The 18,949-nt window shown below is 50.5% G+C and overlaps 5 protein-coding genes across 6 annotated transcripts; 3 read left to right on the forward strand and 2 right to left on the reverse strand.

Annotated features, from left to right (window-relative positions):
- The first annotated feature begins 117 nt into the window (after positions 1–117).
- On the forward strand, positions 118–2,376 carry LOC128765049 (cyclin-dependent kinase 1-like). Its single transcript, XM_053875433.1, has 8 exons — positions 118–264; positions 573–634; positions 975–1,131; positions 1,190–1,313; positions 1,394–1,564; positions 1,641–1,804; positions 1,881–2,022; positions 2,182–2,376. Exons 2-8 carry the CDS (start codon positions 598–600, stop codon positions 2,296–2,298), a joined length of 912 nt encoding a protein of 303 aa, XP_053731408.1. The 5' UTR covers positions 118–264; positions 573–597; the 3' UTR covers positions 2,299–2,376.
- Positions 2,377–2,417: 41 nt separating this feature from the next.
- ctu2 (cytosolic thiouridylase subunit 2 homolog (S. pombe)) lies at positions 2,418–7,897 on the reverse strand. Its single transcript, XM_053875432.1, has 15 exons — positions 7,061–7,897; positions 6,491–6,565; positions 6,119–6,197; positions 5,973–6,032; positions 5,429–5,489; positions 5,257–5,366; positions 4,780–5,024; positions 4,582–4,717; positions 4,345–4,476; positions 3,733–3,824; positions 3,569–3,666; positions 3,265–3,436; positions 3,127–3,193; positions 2,707–2,765; positions 2,418–2,645 (listed from the first exon to the last, which is right to left on the reverse strand). Exons 1-15 carry the CDS (start codon positions 7,114–7,116, stop codon positions 2,594–2,596), a joined length of 1,494 nt encoding a protein of 497 aa, XP_053731407.1. The 5' UTR covers positions 7,117–7,897; the 3' UTR covers positions 2,418–2,593.
- Positions 7,015–12,388, forward strand: LOC128765050 (E3 ubiquitin-protein ligase RNF166). 2 transcript variants are annotated; one of them, XM_053875435.1, is made up of 7 exons: positions 7,015–7,183; positions 8,116–8,280; positions 9,422–9,578; positions 9,670–9,782; positions 9,883–9,997; positions 10,194–10,301; positions 10,416–12,388. In XM_053875435.1, the coding sequence occupies exons 2-7, from the start codon at positions 8,120–8,122 to the stop codon at positions 10,479–10,481; spliced, it is 720 nt and encodes a 239-aa protein (XP_053731410.1). In that variant the 5' UTR covers positions 7,015–7,183; positions 8,116–8,119; the 3' UTR covers positions 10,482–12,388. The 2 variants fall into 2 exon arrangements, with proteins under 2 accessions (XP_053731410.1, XP_053731409.1); XM_053875434.1 differs by having other exon boundaries at positions 7,046–7,259.
- A 7-nt stretch (positions 12,389–12,395) lies between these two features.
- Positions 12,396–16,197, reverse strand: LOC128765047 (steroid 17-alpha-hydroxylase/17,20 lyase). The gene is made up of 8 exons (XM_053875431.1): positions 15,563–16,197; positions 15,357–15,495; positions 14,796–15,031; positions 14,630–14,716; positions 13,580–13,798; positions 13,353–13,522; positions 13,184–13,287; positions 12,396–13,114 (listed from the first exon to the last, which is right to left on the reverse strand). The coding sequence occupies exons 1-8, from the start codon at positions 15,875–15,877 to the stop codon at positions 12,828–12,830; spliced, it is 1,557 nt and encodes a 518-aa protein (XP_053731406.1). The 5' UTR covers positions 15,878–16,197; the 3' UTR covers positions 12,396–12,827.
- An 834-nt stretch (positions 16,198–17,031) lies between these two features.
- Positions 17,032–18,496, forward strand: borcs7 (BLOC-1 related complex subunit 7). Its single transcript, XM_053875438.1, has 5 exons — positions 17,032–17,369; positions 17,842–17,904; positions 18,089–18,132; positions 18,205–18,225; positions 18,296–18,496. The coding sequence occupies exons 1-5, from the start codon at positions 17,238–17,240 to the stop codon at positions 18,345–18,347; spliced, it is 312 nt and encodes a 103-aa protein (XP_053731413.1). The 5' UTR covers positions 17,032–17,237; the 3' UTR covers positions 18,348–18,496.
- The last annotated feature ends 453 nt before the right edge of the window (positions 18,497–18,949 follow it).

Here is an 18,949-nt window from a genome sequence, read left to right on the forward strand (position 1 = left end):
CACCCGATCGACGACCCCATTGGCTGTTTTCAAACCGCTGCAGAATTCCGGCCAGTTCAAACGAGCCCAGCATTTTCTGTTGCAGATCCACCGAGACTTAAAACTCTGGCGCTGCGACTCAAACAGTTGACTGCTTTTTCTCCATTTGTCACGTTCCCTCTTTGTACAGGAGGTGTAATCGGAGGGTGAGAAATAGCAGGCTAACTTAGCATTGGCGTAGTTGAGAACAGCAGTCGGGACCTCGTTCTGCCGTGAGAAACACTGGTAAGTACTGCGAGGACGACGTCGATGAAGGTTGTAGCATTTGAATTTCGTGATCAGATCGACGAGGACTTTCACGTTGTCAGTGAAGGCCATTTCAAAACCCTTGGAAATGTTTGATAGTACATGGGCGCCGCGGATCACCGAACTATTACTCTGTAATTACACCTCGATATGTTGCGAGACTACGATGAGTCTCGATGTCGAGACGCGAGATGAACCTTCAGTCTGTCGTGACCACACAGAGCTTCATTGATGGTGCCCCTAAATCAATCCGTTCTCTGGCGACGCCACTGTCATCTCATTTACAGTCGCTGAGACTGACTGCAGGACATCATGGAGGACTACTTGAGGACAGAGAAGATAGGCGAAGGTGGGTCTTGATTTTCCAAAACAGCGATGTTTTTTCAGTAAATTATTTATTGAAATTAGATCTTCCTTGTGACTAACACTTAGAAAGTGTCTTCTGGATATATGTGATCTACCACTCGTTGTTTCCATTGTGCTGTGATTCTCTTTGACAACTGCCTTTGAAACAAAAGGTAGCTCCATGAATAGGTGCTTTTTTCATGTCAATTGCTGAGATGACCAGTTGACCACACCCTGCAAGACCAGGACTGTAACATGGTCTGCGTATCTCACCGTTGTAATAGTTTTTTGACCATGCAAGGTTGTGGAGTTGTAATCATGAAGCCTGTATCCGGTCCCCACAGGCACGTATGGAGTGGTGTACAAGGGCAGACACAAGTCCTCGGGTCAGGTGGTGGCCATGAAGAAGATCCGACTGGAGAGTGAAGAGGAAGGGGTCCCCAGCACGGCGGTCAGGGAGGTCTCTCTGCTGCAGGAGCTCAAACATCCCAACGTTGTGCGGTAAGAGAGGTCCACACCCCCCAGACTGAAGACGTTCCTCACCTGCTCCTGTGTCCAGACTGCTGGACGTTCTGATGCAGGAGTCCCGTCTCTATCTAGTCTTCGAGTTCTTGTCCATGGACTTGAAGAAGTACCTGGACTCCATCCCCTCTGGCCAGTACATGGACCCCATGTTGGTGAAGGTGAGACGGGAGAGTTGGAGCTCTGCTGGACGATGATGCTTCATATGAAGCTGATCTTCCGCCTCTGCTCCTCCATTCAGAGCTACCTCTACCAGATCCTGGACGGCATCTTCTTCTGCCACTGTCGCCGAGTCCTGCATCGGGACCTGAAGCCCCAGAACCTTCTCATAGACAACAAGGGGGTGATCAAGCTGGCGGACTTTGGCTTGGCTCGGGCCTTTGGCGTTCCTGTCAGAGTTTACACTCATGAGGTGAGTCTGGCTCCGAACCATCTGCTCCCAGACCTTGGCTCCTGTGCCGTGGCTTCAATAGACCCTGTGCCTCCAGGTGGTGACGCTTTGGTACCGGGCCCCAGAGGTCCTCCTGGGCTCGCCCCGATATTCCACCCCTGTAGATGTTTGGAGCACCGGGACCATCTTTGCTGAACTGGCCACCAAGAAGCCTCTTTTCCACGGAGACTCTGAGATCGACCAGCTCTTCAGGATCTTCAGGTGAGCCCAGCCACGCTGGCTACTGCCTCCAGTCGTGGTGGACCAAAGAGGTGAACTCTGGTTCTGGTCCCCACAGGTGTCTGGGGACTCCAAACAATGACGTGTGGCCAGAGGTGGAGAGTCTGCCCGACTACAAGAACACCTTTCCCAAGTGGAAGTCTGGCAGCCTGTCGTCGCTGGTGAAGAATCTGGACAAGCAGGGACTGGACCTGCTGGGGGTGAGGACTGAGCCCCTGTCACGTGATCTCTTGAGTCTCAGGCGGTTGTGTGGCCACTCTTCACACTCGGTTCTCAGCTCATGTCGGGAGCGTTCTGTTTCTAATCTGAGTTCAGCGTTGGTCACATGAGCGGTGGCTGATGTTCCCCTGTGCTTCCAGAAAATGTTGATCTACAACCCTCCCAGAAGGATCTCGGCTCGTGAGGCCATGCTGCACCCGTACTTCGACGACCTGGACAAGTCCATCCTGCCTGCTGCCAACATCACCAGAACTTGATCCTCTTTTAAACTCCAGCCCTGTTCATATTTGTTTGTGTGTCCTGTTGAATAAATCTATTTTAATTTTGTCACTTCATTTTGTTTTGGTTTTTGGAGAAGTTTATTTCTGTTCAACACAGAGATGAAGAACTGGGAAAAGTGATAAAACACGTTTTTAATGACGAAACTGAAAACAAAAAGAGGTTCTAAATGCAACTCTCTGGATATGTGTGCCGTGCACATGAGCGCGGCCAACTGAGGTCAGAGTCAGAGCTTCTGCTTGTGAGCTTCCGCATCCTCATGATCCACTTCTGTCAGTCGTCTCCAGGCAGCAGGAAGTCGCTGATCTGTTCCCTCATCTCAGACCTGCAGGACAGAAGCCGTTTAAGAGTCTTGTGGTCAGTCACTGGAGCTGCGCGGGTCACACCTCCGCTGCCGCCGCCGAGCTTCCGCCAGGACATACTGAGGGAGTCGCTCCACTGAGGTCTGGCAAAGTCAAGACAGAAGACTTTTACAATCCTGTCATCAGGGCATTTTAAAACCATGAAAAAAACAGAATTGCTTGAGTGAGATTCTTCCTCTTGATGCTCATTTCACACACTCTCTGCTCATCCCTAAAATATATTTCTCCAATTCCGATCATATCATTCCTTTTTTCCCCTCAACTGTTCTCTTGTATTTTCCTCCATATAACTGGGTCATTATAACATTTTGGCTCTGGTTGAGGTTAGTCATGTGTTAGGTTCAGGATGAGAGGCTGGGGAAAGGGCGATGGGCCATGAGAAACATCACAATATCCCCACAAGGATAGAAATACAAGTGCGTGTGAGACGAGAGGTGGTCTCACCAGGTCTTTGACAGTCAGTTGGCAGCTGTAACACAGCAGGCTGCTGAGGTCCGTCCTCTCTGCTGGCCTGAGGTGACCAGACCCAGGAGAGTCAGTGGAGGTTTCTCTCTCAAGACAGGAGCGCGAGAGCGCACTCACCTGGAGGAGGAGCAGCAGGGCACCCCCTCCTCAGCCCCCCCACACACTCCTGTCCTGTCACAGCACTGTCCAAGAGCAGAGGTCGGACCTGGACTTGAAGCAAAGGCGGAGGAGATTCTGGTCTGGGAGAGCTGCTCTGAGATCAGGGTCGACTGAAAGGCTGAAGCCTTTCCTGGGGACAAACAATATTCATTGCTGGAAGCAGCTTCATTGGGCCATTCAAACACACTGAAAACTCAGGTGTGGAGCCCTTTTCAGCCACAACTAAAGAGCAACCAGTGGCAGGATGAAGTTGGCAACTGACCTGCAGATGTGTCCAGGCCACACAGGCAGAGCAGACAGCGATGGCAGGGGTCTACAGCAGAAGACGCCCCACATGCGGTCTGCAGCTTCTCACTGGTCCTGCACACACAGGGGAAGCGGTTTGAGAGGCATCACAGACACTCACACGTCAGGCCTGCTGCTGACCTGTAGATGGTGCTGATGGTGGAGGGGAAGTCCTCCTGAAGCTTGGTGAGGAAACTCTCGGTCAGACGCTGGATACTGGACTTGTCTTTGGTCTGTGGACTCAAACGGGACAGAGGTGCTCAGACGGCCACGTAATCGAACAATCACAAGCGCGTGCGACTGAATCTGTCCAGCAGGGGGCGGTGAAAACGCAACACGATCTTCGATGTGGATGAATGCAGCGTTTTTAACCGACAGGTGTGCCGTGGGAAAATGATCCACTTTCACCTCATTTGTCCGGAGATAGAGGTGGGCGATATGATGACATGAAATCATGACAATGAGAAGGTGTTGAGGAGCAACCAAGGTGAGGAGATGATCCCATGGATTGGCTGCCATTCTTTCTCTCCACTCTACTGTAGAGCTCCAGTGTGTTGATGCGCTGATCTGTCCCTCAGTCAAAGCAGCGCTACTGTGGTGCGCCGCGCTCCTCTTCCCACACACTCACAGCCAAGAAGCCGCTCACATGCGCAACTTCCTGCTGTTTTTAAAGCTGATGCGCCTCTAACTGGACCACACACTTTCACCTTTGTCAGCCGTGGCTTACGCAGCACAGAACTAAAACGACGGTACCTGAGTGTCCAGGCCGGGGCTGAAGACAGTCGGCACCCCGAACAGATGATTGAAGTAGGCGATCTCTCTGGCTGAGTAGTCTCTCATGGGCCTCACACAAACGATGTCACCGTACCGAGCGTCAGAGAAACCCTGAATGAAGCCCAGAAGTTGATTCATTAACTCAAGTGTTGGGTCTAATCTCATGGGAACATTTTAAACATCCTGCTGAGAAGCTGCGGCTCCACATGCACGTACTGTGTCCTGAGCCAGCGCTGCTCCTCTGCCCAGCGAGATGCTGACCAGCAGCAGGACAGCCACTCGGGTGCAGCTGTCGCCCAACATCAGCTTGCTGTATCCTTCACTTCGAGCAGTGTGGACCAGCAGATGCTGCCTGGGGGAGCAGGAAAGACAAGTGTCCAGACGTGCAGAGGAACACTACTAAGCACGTCTGACCTTAAAGTTCTTAACAGGTCCAGCTTGGCAGTGAGCGTCTTTACAGAGTCCAGCATCTGCTGCAGCATCCGAGTTTGTGGCTCCTGGACGTTGAGGCTGACCGGCGACTCTGGGGCTGACAGAGTTTGGTAACCGTCGGCGTCAGGAGCCTGAAGGAACTTATCCACAGCTGCTTTGTAGGACGCAGCCGACGGACCGTGATCGGGGACGGCGGCCACCAGCACTGAGCTGGGAAGATCCAGAACCTGAGGCCAGACGTCAAGTTGGTCATCACAGAAGTGGCTGAAGGGGGAGACACTCATTGAACACATGTTATGGGCAGCGACTGTGTGTGAGGCTTCTGGCGCACACGTTCAAAAGGTTGCTTTTTGGCTGAGTCTTCTTTGGCACAACAATTACACACATAAATCAAGATTTGAATCCAACGCCGAGGCCCTGTTTGGAGCTGGTGCACGGGACCGTCGCGCACACACTGACCCGCTCAAGTGGAACCATATAGAAGGGGAAGCCTGTGGCCTGGAACAGAGCCCGCAGTTCTGCCAGCGTCCTCAGCCTCTGCTCCGGCGTCTGTCCCGTAACGGCGCCCTCTAGAACACAAGACATCACCAGCTGGAATGTTTGCAGACTGCAGGGCCCCGGTTCTGCTTACCATCGATGTAGACGATCCCAGGCAGGAACCTCAACTTCTTGTGAGCATTCTGACTCAAACCCTGAAGAGAAGAACAGATTCTCACATTCTGATCTCAATGAATCGCACTATAGTTGAGTTAACTCGCGATTAATGGCAACTTAATCACACATTTTGTATCCGTTTTAAATGTAACTTAAAGGAAACCTCAATAAACAGCAGAGCGACCAGTAATGTTTTCCTCATGCCAACATTTTTCTACTCCAAATGCCCAACAGAACACATACTGTCCAGAACATTCTTTAGAATCGAGGCGATGAAGAGGCTCAACAACACGGCACAACACTGGATACATAATTGGCCACTGTCATGTGTGAAGAATTTGCCAATAACGGTGAGTTAACTCTGCTTTGGTGCGATTCATTGAGATTAAAATGGTAATCTATTGACAAAATAAGGCTTTTATTTAACTAGAGTTGCAGTCTTTATCAGCTAATTCATCTAGCATAACAACTTTACTCCTCATCAAAATGTCAGACATTATAACACTCCAGCACTGTATTACCTCTTGCACTTGTCTGAGCATGGAGCAGGAAGAGGGACCTCCAGATACAGCGAGCAGCACCTGCACCCAAAACAGCTTGATCAAGTGAAGCAGCAAAGGATCTGTGTGAGGACTGTCAGTGGGAGAGATGTGAAACGGAACAGCACCTTCTCTCCCGGGTATATGACCCTGTTTTTCCCCAACATGGCCCGGAACTTGTGGATGAAATACTCCTTGAAACAGTCCCTGACGGGAAGATGGAAGCAGGTAAAAGTCAAAGATCAGAATCACAACAAACCACTGACCAGTCTCTGACCGCAGCCCAGTGAGCATGAAAGATTTGTTCACTGGGACGTCCTTTAAGATCTAAATTCAGTCATCCTAAGACTTTGGTGTGAATCTTAAACTCTGGCCCAAACACAAGCCCGCTGTACTGAAAGTACCATGAGCACAATGAAAAGCTACGCATTTGTACATGGGTTTCTATTGGACAATAAACAGCCAATGATACATTAGATTTCAGTGTTCAGATGACGCACCTGCAGTAGGTGTCTCCGGCCCGAATGACCACGGCTGCACTCCCTTCTTTGCATTTGCAACACTTCCTGGAGAATCTAGGGCACATGATCATCTCAGCTTGATTTCAGGTCAAATGTAACAAAGACGCAGAACAAGAAACCAGACTGCAGGATGCTGTCTCATTGAAACTCAAGACCTTGGACCAGAAAACGTATGGCTCTTACAGAGATTGGTGAGGTAGAAAGTATCACTTCTTTATTGCAGTTCGAGATGTACATAGAGACAAGAGACATTTATTTGAATGACGCGGTGAATGATGTGGTAAACACAGTGATTCCACACTCTGGTTGTAGAATGTCTCGGAGTTTCTGGATTGTGTTTTCCTCATGGCAAATACATGTTTGCGTCAACAACCACCACGGTCAAGACAACAAAGAATCTTAGAACAAGGAAGCGCGCTGTGTCCTTTGCCTTTGTTGAGACCGTTTCTCGATGAGATAATCAATAACAAGATTCGAAAAAAAGACAAAGACATCTCGCACCACTGGACATCAGAGAGATGAAAGCCACCGTGGCAACATACAACTCACCCCTGCATCTTCTCACTCTCCCTCAGTGACGGCAATTCTTCATTGACCTGACACATCCTGAGCTGTGAAGCCACCGGCCAAGACCCACGATCCGCCACCCGCAGAGTCCAGTCGAGCACCCGGGTGAGTCGTGACAACTTTGTGCGATGACTCAACTTTTCAAGGCGACCGAAGCCAGCAGGAAGGTAGCACTCGAAGGGTGAGCCTCGTTCTCAAAAACGTCGCTAACTTGACAACGTGTTTCTCTAAATAACATAAGTTGAAGACGGCGTTGCTCGAGTGTACGGTGGCCGCCAGCAGACAGTTCCAAATGCGCAACCGTAGCCACAACCAAACATGCGCCCCTGCTGGTGTGGAAGGTGATTGTCAACAACAGGACTGACACACAAAGGGCATTAAATTAAATGCTTTTGCCCTAATTTGCGACATGTTTAAACATTTTCTCAAATATTGCAGTGTTCTTAGAATATAATCTAAGTAACGTATGCCGGATTTGAGTCAATGAATGACGTTTTTCATGTAAAGAATCAAACAGTAAAAATATTCGTGACCAGTTTTCAAAATGACCAGAATCCAGACCGTCAAGTAGTGAGAAGGCGGTGACGTGGTTCGCCACAGTGACGCTTTAAAGCATCGTTCTTTCGGCGAACGGCGACACAAACGCCTCGTGTAATTTAGAAACTGCTACTCCCATGAATCAAAGCGAGCCGAGCGCTTTCCATTTGGTTCCACCCCTTGTCGCTCGCGAGCGTCGCGTGCGCGGCGGCGCAGATCTCACAACAGAGTGGATGCGTGAGAGCGCGCGCGCATGAGCAATGTAGCTCTGAGCTTTTTATCCAGGTCAGTGACGCCTCAATGTTTACTTCTCCGGCATGTCTTCACCAGCCAGGGAGACAATGTCGCTGCTCCTGTCGCATCGGCACCGAACGAGCAGAGCGTTGGCGATAGGTGGAATCTGTAGCGCTCGCGATAACGCCGCGGCTCGGATGTTGTGAGAGCGATCAAAGCTGTTCCCGTGTCTGGACTGTTGTCGACAACTGCGGCTTCATCTTCAGCTCCATGATGGCGATGTTCCGGAGCTTTGTCTCTTCGAGCACCCAGATGAGGCCGCAGCAAGCGAGCAGCGGTGCCCCGGCTGAGAGCGTCGAGAGCCAGTTTTCCTGTCCCATCTGCCTGGAGGTCTACCACAAGCCCGTCAGCATCGCCAGCTGCGCTCACACGTAAAGTAGCCTCGCTTGTCTGCTCTGCTCTGTCTCGTCCCTGGATGTTGTTGCGCTGTGCAGTGCAGGCGCCCAGTCGAAAACAGGAACCTAAACTTGGAGTCACCTCGTTACTGCTACTAACTACCCATGGCGTTTCTCTCGTTCATCGCCTTTTTATTTATTTTCCAGAACAACACTAGTTAGATTCACTCCACTATTCTGAATCAGCTTTATTGCCAAGGTCAACGAGGATCCCACCGACTAGCAAAGTGCTTTGCAAAAACTGGATAAATAAACTTCAGATAAAAATGAATAAAATAAACAATAATAGAAGGGACTGATAAATAAATAACCCACAAACAACAAGTAACAATTGCGGCTGTTTTGGCCTCAGCTGACAGTATACGCAGCACACGTGACAGTTTCTCACGTAGAAGACGTTTACACATCAACATTTGCAAATATATGTCTCAGCATCACCATTTGGTCCCACAGATGACACACACATACACACTTCACTCGCTCCTTTGTCTCCCTGAGCCACTGACCGCCGTGAAAGACAGAAACAGACCATGCTGCTTTGGATCTATTTTGAGTCAAAAGAGTGGCCACTATTTTTACACTGCATTTGATGGAATTGGATGAAAGGCATTAAATGAGGTCTTAGTCACCGTCTCACAGCAGGTGGAGTCCACGTCAACAGTACTGAATTCTGTTGAATTTCTTTGTCGCTCAGATGATTGTAAATCCTCAATCAGATCCACACTTGAGCTTCTGTGAACGAAGTTTCTTTCCAACCAGACATTGGGTGACCTCACATTACTCACACAGAGAGACTTGTGCTTTAACTATTGTGGAGAGTCAAACGAAAGACAGGACCTAAACTTATCCATTGTGGGAATTTGTAACCACAGAACTCTTCAGTTCTCCATCAACACTTGATGTTTCTGGTCACTGCAAGTCTACTGGGAACGAAAGGAAGTCTGAGCTCGCTCGGCTGTGAGTCCTGCTGTGTGTGGAGAGTGTGTATTTGCGTGGGACGCCTCACACACTGCAGTCTGAAGACGTCATTTGGATCATAAAACCAACCAATAAAAACAAGAAACAGAAGGTGAACGTTGTTGGTTCGAGGAGATTTTCAGTGGCCTCCTCTGTGCAGGTTCTGTGGCGAGTGTCTGCAGCCGTGTCTTCAGGTGACCTCACCTCTCTGTCCTCTCTGCCGAGTGCCCTTTGACCCTAAGAAAGTGGAGCGGTCGTCCAGTGTGGACAAGCAGCTGGCCTCATACAAAGCTCCCTGCAGGGGCTGCAGCAAGAAGGTAGCTGCCCATGTCAGCAAAGAAAATATTCCTGTCACTCTGATCACTAACACCTGCGGATCAATCGATGTTTGTGTGTTTGGTTTCTCAGGTCTCTCTTGTGAAGATGAGATCCCACATTGCGTCTTGTTCTAAAGTACAGGAGCAGATAGCCAACTGCCCCAAATTTGTCCCGGTGGTTCCGACCTCTCAGCCCATACCCAGGTGCGTCCTGTCGGACCAACCACCAGAACGAGTCATGCACGCCTCACCCAAGTGCCAAACATAGAACATCAACTCCAAAACTTCTCTTCTGGTGTTGCAGCAATATCCCAAACCGCTCCACCTTTGTGTGTCCCTTCTGTGGGGCCCGGAACCTGGACCAGCAGGAGCTGGTGAAGCACTGCATGGACAACCACCGCAATGACCCCAATAAAGTGGTAACTGGCTTCTCTCTCACTCTCTTGAACCTTGGTTATCGCTCACAGATTCTCTGTCATGACATGGTTGAATCATCAGCCAGAATATTTTGGTCAGTATTTCCTGCGGCTTTTCTTTTGGTCTCACTCCTGCGTTCCGAAGTGAATCCAGCTTGTCAGCATCCTCAGTCCTGACAGTGGCATGTGTGTGTCTCAGGTGTGTCCCGTGTGCTCGGCCATGCCCTGGGGAGACCCCAGCTACAAGAGCTCCAACTTCATGCAGCATCTTCTCCACAGGCACAAGTTTTCCTATGACACCTTCGTGGTGAGTTTGGCATTTGGAGTTTGGCTTTCAGAGTCTCGAACACCCTCGCGCACTTTGGTGGCACGTCAGTTTTTTACTCTAAACGGTGACCACTTTCCCTCCCTGCCCTTGCAGGACTACAGCATCGACGAGGAGGCAGCGCTGCAGGCAGCTCTGGCGCTGTCACTGGCTGAGAACTGACCAGCAGCTCCTCCTGCTGCTCCCTCTGCTGCTGCTCCCGAGGTACAGACACACACACCCAGGCGACACCAGGATCCACAGAGAAGGTGCTTGAGGACATATTCGAGTCAGTGAAGGCGCTGGGATCACTGGTGTCCAGAGGTCTGGACCGTGGTTTGGAGCCTGAAGCAGCAGAACTGCGTTTCTTCTGTCAGCCTCCAGGGGGTGCTGATGAGTCTCTGCAGCAACTATAATGTTCCTGAATAAAGTTTGAGGGGGTTTTCGACCCCAGATGTTCCCGAGTTCACTCATGTCTGTGCCGTCACACCCTTTTTAGGTCCAGACCACATTGGCTGGGCTGTCTGGGCTCCTTTCCAACGTTCCCCTCCAATCCCAGGCAGAGGATAGCGTCATGCTGCTGGCTGTATTTATAACAGTACATAACTAAGTATATCTGCTGCCACGATTAATAAACAATGAAAATTATTAAATAAATTCAACTTCCTGTGACAACACTATGTCACAGTGATGTAACTTCCTGTAGCCTGCAACGCCACTCCAGTTACAATGAGACTGTGTGGAGTTCAGAGGCAGATGTTCCACTGAAGTGTTGAGGAGCTGCTCAGTTGCTCGTATGGTCATCATATCCTGTGCAGACAACAGTTATATGCACAAGACAACTGAAGCATTTGTGTTGATGAGTGGATTTATTAGATTCTACCGAGCTTCCCCTCCACCTCACGGCCAGCTGAGTTCTTCCAGATGATTCTGTCACCATGCATGGGTCTGAACCTGGTCTCACATCTGGGTTGGTCAGTTAACAGCCACGTGGCCATTTGAGCTCTTCGTCCTCACAGTGAAGAGAGAGCCACCTTGACTCCACAGCTCTCCTGGATCAGCCGTGGTGTCATGCTTCTCCTCAGCCCTCTGAGACAGTGTGAAAGAGTTTGCATGCGATCGTCCTGCTGGACTGTGAAGGACGCAGCAGTTGTGCTGAGCTCAAAGGCGGCGGTTGTTTTGAATCCTCTCTTCTCGTGACGGTCAGTTCTGTTGGACTAGTTCTCTTCTTGGACTCTTCAGTCGTGTGGGATGTTTGAGCCGGGCGTGTTGTGGAGCCTCTTCAACTGCCGCTCACAGTGACAGTGACGCCTGAGAGACACCATTTATAGACTCGTATTCGAGGATGAACTTGGGCGCAGCAGGCAACAACAGAGCCAACTGAAGAGCTCCAGTCTGATCCCCGGCCACTGAGGGAAATGAAATCCAGGAAGCTGAGGTCCAGTGGCTCCCAGCATGTTGTGAGGTGCTCCTCTGGACCTCAGTGTAAATACTGTACTCGACTGCTGACAGAGGTCCGGTAGCCCTCAATGTTGCATGTGCAGGATGGAAACCTGAAGACTGTCCCTCATGACCAACACAGAGGTGCATCAGCCACCATCGTCCAGGGAGGCCACTCAGACCCAGGTCCTCTCAGATCATTACGAAGATTCAATTCACCTAAAACTGTTTAATAACAGCGGAGGAAGTCAGAGTTTCAATGACCTGCACAAACAAGGTCAAAACACGCAAACCTGGCTAGTCTTCCTATCACCTGGCACCCTGGCTAGCTGGGACAAACTTATCTATGACAGGAAAAAATGTCCACAGGTTGGCCTCATGTAGCAGTCACATGACCACGGTCTGCAAATCAGTGATCTCTCTTGGACCACGCCGGACTCGTAAGGAAACTAGATTCATCAAGGTCGTGGTGAGAACTGCGCCTCTGTGTTGTTCACATGATGGTTCATATGCATTTGAAATAGTTGTCACTACTGTTCACCTGCTCTCTGGCAACAGAGACGTGTCTCACTGTTGGCTTTTTTATCCAAACATGATCGAATTGTCGGATATTTTGTAGCATTTTTCCTCAAATAAAAAGACAAACCGAACCAGATGTGAGTGAGTGAAACAAAGCAGTAGCAGTTTATTGGATGTCGCAATGATCGTGCTGCTTTCATGAACGCAGTCAAACACTCATTCAGCTTCAGTCACCATTTAGTTTGGAAACAACGTGAGTCAAGCGTTAAACCTCAACTGTCTATATCTGCATCTAAACTCAGACTCCACAGCCCAGAGCTGCATCTTCCTGCCTCCATGTTGCTCAGGTGCTGGGCGCCGCCTCCTCAACATCAGGCTCGGTGTCCTCACTAAAGTCTGTGGTGACCGGCTCTGAGCTTGACTTTGAAAGGATGAGTTAGGTCTGTTAGCATGAGCAGGTTTGACATGTCCTGATGTCACGGCTAAAACGTGATGTGACTCCCACACTGTGGTAGCAAAGATTGTTACATCAATGAGTCGCAGTCGGGTTTCTACTTCATCATTCTCAGGTTAAGAGTGAAGCGTGGAGGTCAGCTTGCTCTCCCAGCCTGGTCTCGGCGTGGCGCTCACCGTGTACCGGGCCGGCTGCAGGACCACGCCAAACTGGCCCTCCAGGGACGGCAGCGGGTGACCCGGCGGCACCGAGAAGCTGAATCGCTGCAGGATCCAGGAGAGGAAGAGGAAGAGTTCCATCTTAGCCAAGACCTCTCCCAAACACACCCGGAGCCCAGCGCCGAAGGGCAGGTAGCTGGAGGAGGGCAGGACCAGACCTGTGCCCTCGCTGTTCAGGAAGCGGCCTGCAGGAGCACACGACACATCAGTCACCTGTGGCCCGGCTTCTGAGAGCAGCTGATGTGGCTCCTCACTGGGGTCGAAGAGCTCCGGGTTCTTCCACTCTCTTTGGTCGTGGTGCAGCGACCACAGGTTGATGATCACTCTGGTTCCTCTTCTCACGGTGAAGTCGCCGACGCTGCACAGAGACAGGAGACAGAAGCTGCAGGACGTTCTCCAGAGGCAGAGCACAGACTCCACTACCTGGTGTCACTGAGGGCCACGTGGGGGATGAGGAGGGGGGCCACAGGGCGGATCCTCAGCACCTCCCTGATGGTGGCCTCCAGGTAGGGCAGCTGACCTCTGTCACTCAGCTGCGGCTGCCTGTCGCGTCCCACTGTACGGTCCAGCTCCTCCTGGATTCGGCCCTGCACCTGAACGTTTAGGACACGCAGCTCACTCTCTGTCCCCTCTTCTCTCTGAGGTCCTACCTGCGGGTGATGGAGGAGGTAGGTGATGGCCCACTTCAGGACAGTGGTGGTGGTCTCCACGCCGGCACCGAAGATGTCGCCCACCGTCATGAGGATGTGGTCGTCACTCAGGCCCACAGAGCTGCCGCTGAGCTCCGCTGAGTTGTTGTTTTCAGCGCTGCGTTGCGCCCGCAATAGCGCGTCCAGCAGGTCCCGCTGCATGTGGTCGCTGTAGTCCACCTGTTGGGGGCGCCACTCACAGTCAACTGGACTTCACTCGTCTTCTAATCAACTGAAGATAGAGGTGGGCATTATGATGACATTAACAGTTCCAGTTGACAATGAGAAGGTGTTGAGGAGCAACCAAGGTGAGGAGATCACATGGATTGGCTGCCATTCTTTCTCTCCACTCTACTGTAGAGCTCCAGTGTGTTGATGCGCTGATCTGTCCGTCAGTCAAAGCAGCGCTGCTGTGGTGCGCCGTGCTCCTCTTCCCACACACTCACAGCCAAGAAGCCGCTCACATGAGCAACTTCCTGCTGTTTTTAAACCTGATGCGCCTCTAACTGGACCACACACTTTCACCACAGAACCATGGAGGGAGGGAGGGAGGGATCCTTGTCAGAGCCACCACCACACCAAAGACTGTCTGCACCGCAGAGCTAACAGAGCTAACCTGACGTCTCACTTCAAAACTTTATTGATACTCATGGACTGTCAAAGTTTGCTCTGTGGTTTAAAAAGTGGTGAAAAACTAAATGCACAACAAAATAAATGTGCTCCAAAATGTGAAGAGAGAAAGAATCATTGTTTTTATGAAGCAAGTTCAGGCAAAGAAGCTGAGGATTTGTCTGGAAACTCAAAACTACAATGAAATCATGTAAAAGAGAAGTGATAAAATCGAAAAGTAAATAAATCATGATATATGTTGCCATACTTTTCAATGAACCAAGTGTTCCGTGGCTTGACAAAGGTTGAAAAAAACTCGATTCTAAACCTATTCTTCCACGCATCGCTCCCACTTCATCAACGGCAGCAGTGTCTGAGGTGACCTTTGACCTAAGAGCTTACCTTGTGCTCCTCGAACTTCCTCTGCAGCAGTTGATCTCGGACAGCGACGCAGCGTTTCAGCAGTTGAAGGCCAGCATTGGGAAAGTACTGGAAAAGAAACCGTTGTCAAGGTGTTGCCATGGTGTTGCCATGGTGATAAGCATCGGGTGGAGGGTTGGACGCCGACCTGCAGCCAAGGATAGATGTCCACAAGACTGTCTTTGGCCACCGTGTCCACGATGCCCTGACTGTACCGCAGCATGTCCTCGAACTCGGGCTCTCCTCTGCTGTACGAGGAGTTGAAGCACAGCGAGCAGATCACGTTGGTGACGGCTCTGGTCAGCTCCGGCGAGAGATCCAGGGACAGACCTGCGGCAGCAGTGTCAGCCAGGAGGCAGCACAGAGAGCCGGCTTCTGCACAGACTGAGACACAGGAAGACACGAGCTTGAGCCACCGCATGTCTGTCCACATCCTGCATTAGACCCTGCTCTGTGGGTTGACTTTCCTGCATCTGTTTTGTGTGTAATGTCCTCAGAATGGCTCGTGCTCTCAGTTGTTATTGATCAGAGTGACAATGTGTCACCTGGTTCAGGTGTTTACTCTGAATTCACTATTGAAACTGTTGGCATTTCATTCTAGTGATCCGTACTCTCGTGTTCCTGTCGACTCTGGAGGTTTGCATGAACTCGACGAAGGTTCTTTAAACACTGGATTCAGAAGTCTCATTGCTGGAGAGATTCCACTCACTGATCTTCTCGATGGAGGCTGACCCTTCTCCGAACATGCTGAGAGCTCTGTGGACGACCTTCCTGTGGAACCTCCAGGTGGGACTGTAGTCTCCAAAAGCGATGTCTTTGCCGTCTCTGGTCAGGACGTCCGTGGTCACCTGCGTCAGACAGAACACGTCTCAGATGAGCACAGGACCTGAGGGATGGCCAGCTGGAGCCACTGACGGTGCGGGGTCTCCCGGCGAAGGTCTTGCCCCTCTTCAGCAGGACCTCCTTGGCATGAGCGTGCTGGTTGATGATCAGCGTTGGGTGGGGCCCCATCATCAGAGAGTAGGTCGGGCCATACTTCTCCTGCATCTCCTGGAAGAGAAGGTGCGGCTGAAGGGAACTGCGGAGACTCAGCAGGCTGCCCAGGACAGGGAGCGAAGGGAGGCCGGGGGGCTCTCGAAGGCCCTGCAGGGAACCACGGCGCCTCAGCTGGAACACAGCAAAAGCCAGACAAGCACTGCAGAACACAATGAAACACACCAGCAGAGCCATCCTCCCGACAGAGACGCAGGAAGGGAGACGCCACTTTTGTACTGCTCCTTCAATGCCACATCCTTGACTCACAGGATTACACACAGAGCAGGGAGAGGGTGAGACGCAGACATGAGGAGAGAGAGTGTGTTTCTCCTCAACTGCGAGTCAAATGTTTTCCTTCAAACAGAGCAACTTTACTGCGAGAAAACCAAGAGATCAGTGGGTCTGGACCCTCCACTTGCTCCACCATGCAGTCATTGTAGCACCAGACCCGAACGCTGCTCTGGCTCACAAATGTGATCCGCTCAGACGCAACAATCCAGATGGAGTCATGGTCATAGATGTACACGCACCCCCTCTCTCACACATCCTCTCCCCCACACACCCCTTCTGTTACACTCTCTCTCCCTCATGCACCTCCATTCTCACACACACACCTCTCTGATCATTGCCAATGGCAGTGAGGACCCCACAAAGTAGGAAAGTCCTTGGGTACATTGTGCTATAACAAATAAAATAAAATAAAATAAAGAAACAACAAGGACTGTTCACAAATCGATCTCGCATCTTCTCCCACATTCATCTCTGCTCTCACCTCCACCGTTGCTGAGCATGTGCTGAGGGACTGATGACATGACTGATCAAGTTCAACGTAGCACACAGAAACAAGTTTACTTCACATTTAAAACAGTGTTAAACACTTTTCTGATTATTGTATGAATAATTCCCTCAAAAATAGCTACCACTTGAAAAAAAAAAAACAGAACTCTAAATTCTAAAACTCATTTCATTCCAACTCGTGATCCATCATGACAGACATTTAAACGTGGTATAGATGTTTTCAGCATTGACAAATGATGTTACGTGACATGATGACTTACATTATTCTCACTTTCCTATTTGAATTACCAAACCGTTTCCAGTACATATGGTTTTACAACTCACTTGTGCAGAAACACACGTTTTCCAAATTCGCTATGGTTTTGATTACATGAATTATGGTTCATCGCATCAGGCAGCTGCTTAGTTTCCCTCATATTCCTCCATTTTTCTACAACAAACCTTGAAGATTGTTTTCTCATGTGAGAGTCAAAACAGGAGGGAGACTCTTGACGTGGGTGGTGGAGGTCGAGGTCGCTGTGAGGAGTTTGATAAATACTCCTTTCACGTTTGGGTCTGTGCGGCCCGTCCACAATATTGAAGTTCGGTTTGCGTAATGTGGATCGTGACGTCAACACATCTGGAACAAGTATTAGAAGAGCCACGTCTGTGTCTGACGGAGGAACTGAATGCACCATGATTTATCTCATATTTTAGTATCGCGTCACTTTCTTTTGTTTTTGCGCCACCTCGCTCGCCGTAGCTCTTCACACACGCCATGTCCTCCGCGGAGTCGCAGCCGCGGTTCGGCCAGTCGGTTAAAGGCTTGCTGTCCGACAAAGTGGGCTCCTGCAGCGGGGACGTGATCGCTCTGACGCGCCAGGTGCTGAAGGGCTCCCGCAGCCAGGAGGTAGCGCTCACAGCCGCATTCAGACACCTACGATAGAATCGTTCCAGTTCGCTCCCGCGGAAACCGTAGGCTCACCCTTTCAAAATAAAACAACTGCCCGTTGCGTTTGCCAGCGATGCTTTTTATTTTTAAAGGGACGTTGTTGCTGTGCGCGTGGAAACTTGACAATGCGAATGCTAACGCTAAAAACAAAACAATGTAATTCTAATTTATATTCACGAGCGTGTGCATTGCTACGAATAGAACATAATAAGCGAATTCGGAATACATTTGAGTTTTGATATTTGTTACATTTCTATGGAGGAGTCGGACAAAGAGTGGTAGAAGTGGAAACTAGGGTAAAGGAGGAAGAAAAACAGTGAGTTTGATGCAAATGATGCAGGAGGACATGAAGAAGACACGGGATAATTATTACAAAGAAGAAGATAAACACGTTATCTCATCACGGAAGCTGTGTGTGTTTGTGTTGCAGCTACTGGGTCAAGCAGCCAGAAACATGGTGATCCAGGAAGACGCCATCCTTCACTCGGAGGACGTGAGTACCGGCCTTTTGCCCACGGCATCAGATGTTCAGATGATAGCAGATGTGGAGGTTTTCAGAGAGTCAGGGCAAGTGACAGAACAGGATCTCAGTCAGACGTAGGTGAGGAGCTCAGGGAGGCTGAGTGGAGGGGTGAACACTGGTCTCACAGGTTGCATCTCTGCCTCACATTTCACAGAGTCTGAGGAAGATGTCCATCATCACGACACACCTGCAATATCAGTGAGTCAGCACAGCTCAAACGCTCCTCTCCCACCATTGTTAGATGCTTACAGCTCTTTCTGTTTCACTCAGGCAGGAGGCCATCCAGAAGAAGTGAGTGAAACAGCCTCCTCTGATGAGTCGGCTGCCCGTCCTAACTGTGTGTGTGTGTGTGTGTGTGTAGTGTGGAACACTCCAGGAATCTGCAGGACCAACTGAGGCACCTGCTCAAGTGACCAGCACACTACACATGGACTCTTCCTCTTCAGCCACACGTCTTCACACTGTTGTAAATAGTCACACCTGAATTCACACGTCGTCCTGTGATGTGAACACGTAACTGAGTTAAAAGAGATGATGCAAAAGAAAACTTGGCCTTGTGTGGTGACCTTCCGACAGCCTTGTTACTGTCGTCATTTGTCTGGCAAGTGTTTGGCGTGTGTTCCTCTGTGGAGACGAGTAACTGGAGCCACACACACATCAGTGTGTAAGACAGCTGTTTTGGTCAGAGCCCCTTACAGCTGTTGACTCCCATGCGTCACTGCACGGAGCCTCCACACCGAGTCCAGAAACTCCAGAGACGCTGGCCTCTGACCTTCGGCCCTGATGCCTGATAAGAGTCGTGTGATCGGCGGGTCCGTGCAGCTGCCTCTCCTTGGCCCCGCGTCCCTGGGCTCACCCCTGCTTCTCATTACCAAACACGCACGTGTTCCGCGTGAGACTTTCATCACAAGCCGCGGCTGCTGCATTCCAACACGTGAGCGAGGCGCCACGCACCAGACCTTCAGAAAGCACCAAGTTAACAAATCACGCCGATCGTCTGCGAGTCTTCAGGTGC

This window comes from Synchiropus splendidus, chromosome 9 (genome assembly GCF_027744825.2).
Source record: "Synchiropus splendidus isolate RoL2022-P1 chromosome 9, RoL_Sspl_1.0, whole genome shotgun sequence".
In the NCBI taxonomy this organism is placed as follows: Eukaryota; Metazoa; Chordata; class Actinopteri; order Syngnathiformes; family Callionymidae; genus Synchiropus; species Synchiropus splendidus.

What these genes read in the sequence shown, in the direction of transcription:
- LOC128765049 (XM_053875433.1), top strand. Translation starts at nt 598, where the DNA reads ATGGAGGACTACTTGAGGACAGAGAAGATAGGCGAAG. An exon ending in TGGACCCCATGTTGGTGAAG is followed by an intron (nt 1,314 to 1,393) that starts GTGAGACGGGAG and finishes TCCTCCATTCAG; the next exon opens with AGCTACCTCTACCAGATCCT. An exon ending in TCAGAGTTTACACTCATGAG is followed by an intron (nt 1,565 to 1,640) that starts GTGAGTCTGGCT and finishes CTGTGCCTCCAG; the next exon opens with GTGGTGACGCTTTGGTACCG.
- ctu2 (XM_053875432.1), bottom strand. Translation starts at nt 7,116, where the DNA reads ATGTGTCAGGTCAATGAAGAATTGCCGTCACTGAGGGAGAGTGAGAAG. An exon ending in CCCTGCTGCTCCTCCTCCAG is followed by an intron (nt 3,194 to 3,264) that starts GTGAGTGCGCTC and finishes TGGTCACCTCAG; the next exon opens with GCCAGCAGAGAGGACGGACC. An exon ending in GCTCGGCGGCGGCAGCGGAG is followed by an intron (nt 2,646 to 2,706) that starts GTGTGACCCGCG and finishes TCTGTCCTGCAG; the next exon opens with GTCTGAGATGAGGGAACAGA.
- LOC128765050 (XM_053875434.1), top strand. Translation starts at nt 7,207, where the DNA reads ATGACTCAACTTTTCAAGGCGACCGAAGCCAGCAGGAAGGTAGCACTC. An exon ending in GCAGGGGCTGCAGCAAGAAG is followed by an intron (nt 9,579 to 9,669) that starts GTAGCTGCCCAT and finishes TTGGTTTCTCAG; the next exon opens with GTCTCTCTTGTGAAGATGAG. An exon ending in GCAATGACCCCAATAAAGTG is followed by an intron (nt 9,998 to 10,193) that starts GTAACTGGCTTC and finishes TGTGTGTCTCAG; the next exon opens with GTGTGTCCCGTGTGCTCGGC.
- LOC128765047 (XM_053875431.1), bottom strand. Translation starts at nt 15,877, where the DNA reads ATGGCTCTGCTGGTGTGTTTCATTGTGTTCTGCAGTGCTTGTCTGGCT. An exon ending in TCGCCGGGAGACCCCGCACC is followed by an intron (nt 15,496 to 15,562) that starts GTCAGTGGCTCC and finishes TGTCTGACGCAG; the next exon opens with GTGACCACGGACGTCCTGAC. An exon ending in GGAAGTTCGAGGAGCACAAG is followed by an intron (nt 13,799 to 14,629) that starts GTAAGCTCTTAG and finishes CGCCCCCAACAG; the next exon opens with GTGGACTACAGCGACCACAT.
- borcs7 (XM_053875438.1), top strand. Translation starts at nt 17,238, where the DNA reads ATGTCCTCCGCGGAGTCGCAGCCGCGGTTCGGCCAGTCGGTTAAAGGC. An exon ending in CCATCCTTCACTCGGAGGAC is followed by an intron (nt 17,905 to 18,088) that starts GTGAGTACCGGC and finishes CACATTTCACAG; the next exon opens with AGTCTGAGGAAGATGTCCAT. An exon ending in ACGACACACCTGCAATATCA is followed by an intron (nt 18,133 to 18,204) that starts GTGAGTCAGCAC and finishes TGTTTCACTCAG; the next exon opens with GCAGGAGGCCATCCAGAAGA.